Here is a 10,142-nt window from a genome sequence, read left to right on the forward strand (position 1 = left end):
CGGACCGGAGAGCTATTCTACACCCACTTGGCCGCAGAATCCTGTCCTCCTAGCCCCCAACCATGTCTCCACGGTAGCACCTTCTCCAGCTTCATTGTCGAACTGTCCTAATACCCTCTCTGCTGGCCTCCTCCCCGGCTCTCGTTCTTCACGCAGCTACCAGTTCTTTCTAGAGACCCGGGGACTTCTACTCCTGCTCGTTTCTGATGTTCTCCATCGCTACTGGAGAAAAGCCTCAACCCTGCCGTCACGTGACGTGCCAGCCCCCTGCACCCCATGCCCCACGGATAAGGGCATTTCTAGATCTCTCCTGGTGCACGGACGCTTTCCAGTCATGTGACTACACTCTTGTGAGGGTCACTTTTCTCCAGCTCGCCTGTAAATGCTTGCGGTAAAGCAGAGCTGCCATCTCCCAGAAAGGCATTCTAACATCACTCGCACCAGGCTCAGTGGTCTCCACGCCCCTCTGGCCGTTGGGAGGGGTGCCCATTCTAAAGGGTGTGGGGACACTCCATGATGCCACCTGTGGTAGGATGCTTGCATCTGTCCTCTCCCTGTCATGCTAACTAGCGGGGACAGCAAGGTCTTATGCACACCTGAGGGCCCAGACCCCGCCCCCCTCTGCCCCGACCAGCAGGCGTGGGCTCCTCCCACCGCACACAAAGTCCCCACTCACTGAGGAGGAAGGACGGGATACCCATCCGTTACCACAGCCTTGCCACAGGCTTGTGGAGTTTGCTGATATGCCCTTGCCCGTGAACTTCCTGCAGTCCTCCAATGTTCTCACGTGTTCAAGTTGGATTCTGAAGTCTATGGAAGCAAGCTGCTTCTGACATCTTTTTGTTAGTTTTGACTCTTCTTCAATTTCACAGATTTTATACAGTTAGACCACATAAAAGCACAGAGTACTCTCAACTCTTATTTACAAGGTGTAAAGTTTTTAATAACAAAGTTTTCATATCTTGAAAGAGGATATTAACTAGAGCAGAAATACTGTCCGTGATCGAGTCAGAGACAGCACAGACTATGTTCTATTTCGGGATTTTGCCGTCTACGAGAACCTCCAGGCAGCGTGTCTACATGCGACGACGACCCACTTCCGTGCGCTTCCCTGTGCTACACACTCTGTCGTGTCTTATCCCGCAGACGCGGGGGCAGTGGGGGAGAGCAGAGCTGGGGGTCCGCCCCCGGCCCCCTCCGCCCGGAAGCCGTGCTTGCCGGGGTCCTGCAACCGCCTCAGGATCGATTATCTTCGACGATGATAGTTCTGGGGAAGGGCTCGAGTTCGACAAATATGTACCGAAATTCATACTCGCCACTTTCTGGGTTCTGAAAAACACACACATTTCCAGGTGTGACTTTTGTCGCCAGGGCTCATGCCCCGCCCCCGCCGAGCCCTCGGCCGCACACCTCCTTCACTTCCAGGTGCACGGTTCCTTGCTTCCCAGGCTCAGAGCCCTGGATGTAGAACTTCACCCGCATGTGTTTCAGCCCGTCCTTCACATATTCGATGAAACTGTCGGGAACCAAAGAGCACAGCTGCAATTCCCGTCTTTCAGAAACGACCCCCAGCTTCCCCGACCCCCGCGAAGCGCAGTACCTGACGTGCTGCCTCCGCCCACGGCGCGTCACCTCCCCGTAGCCCTTCACGGGCTCGCCCAAGACGCTGATGACCTGTGGAACAGACGCAGCGCGGGACGCGGTAAGGCCTCCGCCTTTCAGGCTTCCCTGGGAAATATTTTCTGAGAAACCAAGTGATTTTTTAAGGAAACAAATCATTAAGCCTGGGACCCTCTCAAGACGACAAGTCCAACGATGGAGAAACCGCCCCAACAAGTATGTCTTTCCCGTAGACACTGAAGTCAGTGAGACTGTGGTGTGACCCACGGCTTCGCAGCAGGTGTTCCTACTTCCCACAGACACCAGGCACAACGAGGCGGGCAAGGGTTTAAACACACATTGGAACATTTTTCGTGAAATGATTCTCATAGGCTCTAATGCTCAAAGCTACAAGAGCAAGACAACTCTCTGAGTCACTAAAGACAGTCAAAGAAACCGAGTGCAGGCTTCCCCGGCTCTCCAAAAGTTTGCTTTACGGCTTCTCTTCAAAGAAGAACCTATGCGAGTACATGTCTTTGCTAACTGAACAAAACCCAAAGGTTTCTCGCTTTCCAGAACTGGTGGCTGGGCCTCACTTCACGCCCCCCACTCAGGAGCGCTTCCACTGGAGCGCACCACCCTCAGATGCCCGGGAGCCTCCAATGACCAGACAACAAGCCAGATCTAGAAGCATGAAACCATGATTCCTAATGGGAAAATTGACCATGACGTGGAAATGTAGCTCTTCCCGAATTTAAAGGGCAAATACTTTGGAGTCTTTCCAAAAACGTAACTGGAGCCTTCCTTAGTCCCTGCGCAGTTCCCCCTTTCTCAGAGGTGTGTCTCCCTGCCTCCTCCTCCATGGTTCCCGGATGGCTCAGAGTCTGATGATAAGAATCAACAGACTGAGAGAGCAAGAGGCCGGAGCCGGACAGCCTGGGGTCTCCTCTCAGACAGGACTAGAAAATGGGTGGAGCGAGCGGGGGCAGGGCCCTGGGGACACCAGCCAGGCACTTGAGACTTCATTCGTCTCCCATCCCAGGGTGATGCGAGTTGTCTCTCACACACCTCGGTCTGTGAGAAGGTGCCGAGAGTTTTTGGTGCTATCTGCGGTTTTCTTCTGAGGTATACAGGCTAAGATTTCAATGAGTCATATTTGTCCCTGCTGAAGCTTTCCAGCCAGAGAGCAGGAACTCTGGCGTACGATGGCTGTGCTGGCTTTCTGTCTGTGAGTGAAAGCAGCACGGAAAGTCCTCCTTCTGGCAGAACCCTTAAGAGCATGTGGGCAACTTTTCTGGACGCCAGCCTGCCCCCAGGTACTGCTCTGGGCCTGCTGCGCTGAGGAGCATAAGCTTTGGAGTCACACAGATGTGTGCTTGGGTCCTGGCTGTCCTGCTTACAGCGCGGCAATCTTGGTCGAGTTAGCTCATCTCTGGAGTGTCGGCCTCCCCTTCTGCCAATGGGACAGTCGTAGTATTTAACAACAATGGCTTCCGTGAGAGCCAAGAACGACGAGGCACTGAGTGTGGTGCTTGGTGCCTTCAGTGAGTGTCAATAATTACTGCTATGATCATAGGGTCATGAATCAGGTTTTTTACAGGCCTAGGAACTTACCACAGGAGTTTAATACTCTGGCAAGGTCTACGGGTTTAATATCTCTGACAAGTGACCCTCTGTAATATCAGGATGAACAGTGCTACACAGACTTCTGGGTGGTCCTAAAGCATTTCCAGTACAGAACAGAGAGCTGATACCATAATCACAATCCAACTGTGTGACTCATATGACTTTATTACCATACAAACACCACTAGTCTCAGAACCAGTATGTGTGTTCTGCTGTGTTCTATGTTCCCCACCCCGGCCCTGGGATTTTTCCTGATCTTCAGTGTGTGCGGGACTCCACCTGGAAAACTAACCTCAGGGTGTGATCTGCACTTTTCTAAGGCTTTCCCGTAGACCTTATTAGGACTCCATGGAGAAAAAAGTTCTTTGAAAACTGTGTAAAACAAGCCACCTGCAAATCACAGAAAAAGAAGATCAGGCAAAGCAAGAACGAGTCAAATGTGAAGTCACAAAGGGTTTAGGGGTCGTTACTGTACTTGCTGTGATCAACCTGTGATACTGATCCCAAAGAGCACCACCATCAAGTAGGTGAAGTCTCTTCCGGCTTCTTTCACTGTGGAGAGAGAGCACGCCGGAGTCAGACGTGGGCCCGACAGGGGCAGCGCACGCGGCTTCAGCGTTCCTAGCATGAATCGGGGCATGTGGATCCGGGACCCATGGCGGGTCTGCATGTGCTCTAGGGCGGCTGCTCCCAAGCCTCCCTGTGAATCAGAACCACCTGAAGAAAGTTTTCAAAAGAACCTCAGCAGAGTTCTGGGCCACGGAATCGTACTTTATTTGGTATTATCATTTTAATACTCTTCACTTTCTAAGATGAACAAACACCTGAACAAGGATCCAGGCCCCCGGCGGGAAAACATGCTACAGACTGGGCAGCGCTGGACACGTTCTGCTGCTCCCAGATCGAGTGTTTGCTTTGTCAGCTGCGGCCCAAGGGCTGGAAACAGGCCTGGACTCTGACAGTCACTTCCCACGCCGGTGCGCCCCCACTGGCTGCACACACAGCACTAACAACAAACTCAGAGCGCTGGGAACGAACGAACTTAGAACACGAGGAGCCTGCAGACACGGCGTCTCTACTGAGAAGGAGCAGCAGCAATGGTGTCTAGGAACGGGGCACAGACAACAGTGTATGTGTACGGTCTCGCTTAGGGTTCGTGAGCCTTCCTACTTGTTATCACCTTGTTTTAAGGGACCCGGACCTTCTGGATTTGGGCTGTCCCATACAGTAACCATACACCACGCATGGCTATTTGAGTTTAATTTTACAATTAACTTAAAATTAAATAAACACTCAGCCCTCAATCACACCAGCAACACTTCAAGTGCCGAACAGACGCATGTGGCTAGTGGCTACCATACAGAGACCACATACAGGTAGAACATTTCCATCCCCATGCTAAGTTTTATTTGGACAATGCTGCTGTGGACATTCTGCAACACAGCACATCTGTCCTTTCTATTCAAGCCATATTAGTCAGAGCCCAGAGTAACAAGGAGCATGTGTCAGGAAGCTTGATGGACACATGCACTCTAAGTGTATGTGTGTGGGGGAGATGAGCCCAGAACACAGATCCAGGGCTCACCAACCACATAAATACAACTCTTAGGGGTACACTGCATGGGGCATGTTAAGACACCCCACCCCAAATGAAAGAAACTACTGCATCCCATACCACGATGTGTGGTAGGTCCCTCTGGACTCTGTGGGCAACATATCCCCCATTTGGGAACACTGCTCCCACTCAGTCACTGAGTCATCAGGAAGGCTGTCGCCTTTGAATGGGGGTACAGATGAGGACAGGACTCTGCAGCAGGACCCATCTGCAGTGGAAGCAGTAGTGCTGCTGGAGCCAGATGACTTGACACCTGCTGTTGGACAGTTTGTGCCTTTGCCCTCTGCATATAGGCTGTCCATTCGTGCTGCACTTCCAATCATCCCCCCCAACCCTGTTCAGGCTATCGTGGTCAAATGATTGTGTACATGTTCTCATGTTCAGCAGATTACAAACCATTGATAGGATACAGTTTTGTTTTGTTTTGGTTAATGTTGTCAAAAACTATATGTATCGAAATGACATAGAGCAAAATAATCGCAATAGTCATCTTTGCACGGTATAATCACGGATGTCTCAACCGTTTGCTTCCTTTTTACTTTTTTTTTTTTTACAGATTATTTTGAAAAAAAAAAACATTAAATTCATTAGCTCATCTGTGAAAACTCTGACTTTTCCTGACAGAATTACATTTTGTCTTTCCTATTATCTGTGTTCTTTCTATTGCTGCCCACGTCACCCAGGCTAAATGTTGTTTTGAACATCTTTAATTCTGTAGCATGACAAGTCTATCTCAACATCTGGGCTCAGAAGTCATTCAAGGGCAGCGCTGAGTTGACCTGCCTGAGCTGATCCCTATGGATTATGCCTCATAATCCATATTCATTCCACCCAATTACCCCGTATCTATCCTATGCTCCCTGGTACTCTCTTTGTAGCACAGTTACTGTGTAATCACTGTTTCACACTCTGTATCTACTTTTTCCTTCATTAAGTGCTCATCCATTTGTGTACAGGAATTCCCTGGCACACCCATTAGCATCCGTTCAAGTGTCAAGCACAGAGAAAATGGAAACTCAAGAAATACTCGTGAGTGGTTGGTTGTTCTAAAGAGTACTGACATGGCTATTAGAAAATTAAGATTAGGAAAATGTGGTTTTAACTTTCTTTTGTATGAAACTGGGAAAGTGTGCCTCATATATAGAGTTTTAATGTCCCTCGATGGAGTGAATAGGAAATTCAAAGGAGATGAGATGGCATCTGTGAAATCTACTAACTTATTATAAACTTCTAAATAATGGCTAAGGTTTACACAGCTCCACACTAAAACTAACCGAAGTTGAGAAAATGTTTCTAGACATAATTCAACAAAGTTATGTAAAAACCAACTTTGAAATCGAAGTCTGTGAAGAAAACTGCAGGTCTATATTCTCAAATTCTGGACCGTGTTGCACGGTCCTACCTTCCAATTTGTGTGACTTGTTTTTCTATTTTTAGCACCGAACCTGTGTCAAACAACACTGGCAGCTCCCGCCACGCTGGCCGAAAGACTGATCACTCCCGTTACCTTTCTGTGACGTTGAGACGACGGTTTCCCCTCTCTGACTGTGCACAGACACCTGTTTGCTGCTGTCGTCCCCTACCCTCTGGGCACTCTGCCCCTGCGTCCAGAGGGTCTTCTGGACGACTCCAAGGAGACACTTCGGTAGCCCCGTTCTCTTTCGCTCTTGCAGACCCCAGCTCAAGCTGGGCGCAGTCTTCAAGCAAGCTTTGTTAAGCACTAAGTGTGGCGGGAACAGCCGCTTCCCCGACGACCTGCGCATCCTCTCCGCACACTGTGCAGCTCGTAAGAAAGTACAGATCATGATTACAGGAAAATGCTCCGCTTTGGGAAGGTGCCAACAACGTCCAGCAAAGCTTCACTACCCAATACACACGCAGCCGGGGTGTACTCAGAGCCACACAGTCACACCGGCGATTCTGCACGGCGTGTTCGGCAAAAACGTTAGCTCACGAAAGAGGCTCGTCCACCTCCTCTTCCCTTCCGAGCTCTTTTTACTCGAATTAAAGTGCTTTAATTACCTTCCGTACTGACATTCACACACTATCCGCCATGCCTCTGCAAAGTAACCTGGGAAGCCGCGAGGAGTCCTGGGAATAGTAGTTTCAGGCCTTCACTCTTCACAAAACTACCGCGGGGGGGGGGGGGGGGGGGGGGGGGGGGAGGGGGACAAACACCCCCCCGCGGGGGGGGGGGGGCCCGCCCGCGCCCCCCCCCCCCCCCCCCCCCCGGGTCCCCTCCGCTGGCCCGGCCCGTTTTGGGGGCGGGGGGGGGGGGGGGGCGTGATCAAGCCACTGACGAAAATCGAATTAGCGATTACAAGCTGGATGTTCTTGTGTCCCTCCGAGACGGCTTTAAACTGGGAAATTCTCGGTCTGATTGAGGCTTTGCTATTCCTCATGGGCAAATGATGTAGCCTTTGCGTTTCAGTTTCGCCCCCAGGAAACTGGTCAGGAAGGAACACAAACTTCCCCAGAGCCAGCACGTGGGGAGGGGCGAGGCCGTCGCAGTGCCCAACGCCAGTGGCCAAAAGTCAGAGGCCCCCTTGCCGCGGGGCGTCCTCAGCATCAGGCCGGGGGACGTACGAAGAAGCACGGCTCCCGAAGTTTCTAGAACAGCTCCTGAGGCCGAAAGAGAGGTGGTGTTCCCCTCCGCCCCGCCCCTACGTACACGCGCCGGCGTCGGGTGGGCGTGGCGCCGGGCGGCGCGCTCCTTCCTCCGACCGCCGCTCCGCCTCGGGCGCGCCGCCGGGTCTCCATGGCGACGGGACGCGGCCGGCTCCTGCAGCTGTACTGGCGCGGCCTCCAGGCGCGGCGTTTGCCGCCTGGCGGCGTCGGCGCGGCCCTGGGGCCCGACGGCGAGGCTGCCGGGCCCGCCGGGTTCAGGTGACTGTCCTGGGGCCGCGGGTCGGGTCACTACCCCGCCACCCTTCCCCCCTACTTTCCTCCGTGGGCCCCGCGCGGCGTGTTGCTCGCGGCTCTTGGTGGTGCGGGAGAGGTTTGAAGCCGCGGGCGGAAGTTTCCTCAGCCTGGAGACGTGCGGTTTCCGCCGGTCCTGGTCCTAGCAGACTACTTCCCCGGAACAGTCTCCCTCCTCCCTCCGTTCAGTTCTCGGCCCTGTGGGGACCTGGGAGCCTCCGCGCGGCGCCTCGCGCCCCGCCGCACGGATGCGCTGCGCCTGTGGGCCGGTGCGGTCCCCGGAGGGGCGGGGAGGGCGCCCGGGCAGAGCGCGTCCTCCAAGCCGCTTGCTCCTTCTGGGGCCGGAAATCACTTTTCTCCTCCTCATGAGTTTGTAAGTTAGGGAAGCGGACTCTCCTCAGGAGAAGGTTCCGCGTTTCGCTCCCGCCCATGACTGCTGGATGGACGCCACACCCCGCAGCAGGGAATATGGTGGTGGTGGTTGCGGGGCGGGGGTCGGCGAGCGCGCGTTCCCGGGGCAGCCTCTGCGCTTCCACCCTCCAGGAGGCCTGCTCTGCGCTTTCCTTCCTCCCTCCTCTTTGGAGAGAGAAAGTTGGGGAGGGCAGAGGGAGAGGAGAGAGAGGGAGAGAGTCTTCAGCAGGCTCCGCCCGCCCAGGGCAGAGTCCCACCGCGGAGCTCAAGCTCGCAGCCCGAGAGCGTGGCCCAGGCTGAAACCGAGTCGGCAAACCCCGCAGGGAGGCCTGCCGACAGCCCCTCGTTGGTGTTCAGCCCCCTGTCCCCTTCTGCCCGTCTTTGGGACCAAGGGCTGGGCTGGTGGTCTTGTCCCTTCGTCTAGAGCCCGTCTGCTACGTTTCTCTTGGGCACCCTGGTTCTGAGGGGGTCCTCTTCTGCAGGGAGAGAAGGTCACGTTGAGGAGATGCGGAGGGGCGGGCAGCAGGAGGCTGCAGGTGCGCTCCGAAAGGATGTTCAGCTTTACTCCAAGGGTAATGGTTCATTTCTCAGCGCAAAATCTATCCGGGGGAGGTGTCCGTGCGCTATCGCGCTACCTTATTACATTCTTCCCATTTTATGGTGCGTGGTTCCTAGCTTTATACCCCTCATCCCAGTATTTGCCAGGTAGAGGGACAATACAAAGAACAGTTTGCATTCTTGAGATTCCTTTTGCGTGCAAGTCCTTATGATTTGTAAGATACAAAAAACACATGTATTCTGCCTTCTAATAAACCAAATGTCTGTGTTTACCTATAAAAATGGTTCTGTTATTTAACAGTTCAGTAACTTAAATTACTTCTTGTTTTCCCGAATCTTCAGGCTATGGCCCCATGGTCGTCCTAGAATCCATTACCCACTCACTCTGGTTTCAGAAGTGGTGCTCTGCCCCTTCGTATTATGGTGATGGTTGGTTCTGGAGAATAGTGCTAGGCATACCACAAGCCTCGTGACAACTGAAACGGGGACGGTGCCTCCAGAACTTCTGTAGGAGAGGAACAGTGGCATTTAACTTGGAACCTTGAACTTTAAATCAATTGGCGACGATTACTAAAATTACTCTTTATATAGAGAGCTCTATCAGTGGGGAGCAAGAGGATTTTTATGTGATGAATCTTGTTACTTTGTAAGTTGAGTGAACTACCTGGTGATGACTTAGAGTGCCTGGCATGGGAGCTCGAATGTCAGCCTGTAATTTGGTGAGGTCTCCATTCTTTTTTTTTTTTTTTAAGATTTTATTTATTTGACAGAGAGAGAGGTCACAAGTAGGCAGAGAGGCAGGCAGAGAGAGGGGGGAAGCAGGCTCCCCAATGAGCAGAGAGCCCGATGTGGGGCTTGATCCCAGGACCCTGGGATCATGACCTGAGTTGAAGGCAGAGGCTTTAACCCACTGAGCCATCCAGGCACCCCGAGGTCTCCATTCTTTATGGGGAAGAACAATCAGCTGTCAAGAATGATTGCAGATTGTCTAAGTAGGTGGTGACTTTATTGTCTCACTGCAGAAAAATTAGACTTTGATAAGGAATCACTAGCTCCCTTTTTAATGAAAAAATGTGAACAAGTGTGAATGTTATAAACTGTTAGGAAAATAGCAGAAAGGATATTAGGTTGGCTTAATTTCTGCTTGGTCTAGTTTCTTTGGTTTATCAAATATCAAAAATCAGTGTCAGAAGATAATTTTTTTCTTTTTTTTAAGAAGGCAAGTTTTAAAATATCGAATTTATTCAAAGCAATTGGACAAAATCTATTACTTAAAAACAGTGGTTTTAAACCAAATGTCATTTTACTAATTATGTCAGCTAAGTATGTGCTTAATTTTATAGACCCATAAATCAATGTGAGGACATGCATGGAATCTACTGATTTGTTAATTGTGTGGCCCTTGAAAACGTGC

General features: G+C 51.8%; 1 protein-coding gene across 1 annotated transcript; it reads right to left on the reverse strand.

Annotated features, from left to right (window-relative positions):
- Positions 1-924: 924 nt before the first annotated feature.
- On the reverse strand, positions 925-6,977 carry TIMM21 (translocase of inner mitochondrial membrane 21). Its single transcript, XM_032872226.1, has 6 exons — positions 6,348-6,977; positions 3,715-3,777; positions 3,518-3,615; positions 1,601-1,674; positions 1,411-1,516; positions 925-1,329 (listed from the first exon to the last, which is right to left on the reverse strand). Exons 1-6 carry the CDS (start codon positions 6,643-6,645, stop codon positions 1,237-1,239), a joined length of 732 nt encoding a protein of 243 aa, XP_032728117.1. The 5' UTR covers positions 6,646-6,977; the 3' UTR covers positions 925-1,236.
- Between the last annotated feature and the right edge of the window lie 3,165 nt (positions 6,978-10,142).

The sequence above is a fragment of the Lontra canadensis genome, unplaced genomic scaffold (genome assembly GCF_010015895.1).
Source record: "Lontra canadensis isolate GAN:19392208 unplaced genomic scaffold, GSC_riverotter_1.0 scaffold44, whole genome shotgun sequence".
Lineage (NCBI taxonomy): Eukaryota > Metazoa > Chordata > Mammalia > Carnivora > Mustelidae > Lontra > Lontra canadensis.

What these genes read in the sequence shown, in the direction of transcription:
- TIMM21 (XM_032872226.1), bottom strand. Translation starts at nt 6,645, where the DNA reads ATGATCTGTACTTTCTTACGAGCTGCACAGTGTGCGGAGAGGATGCGC. An exon ending in CGTCTCAACGTCACAGAAAG is followed by an intron (nt 3,778 to 6,347) that starts GTAACGGGAGTG and finishes CTCTCTCCACAG; the next exon opens with TGAAAGAAGCCGGAAGAGAC. An exon ending in TGCACCTGGAAGTGAAGGAG is followed by an intron (nt 1,330 to 1,410) that starts GTGTGCGGCCGA and finishes TGTGTTTTTCAG; the next exon opens with AACCCAGAAAGTGGCGAGTA.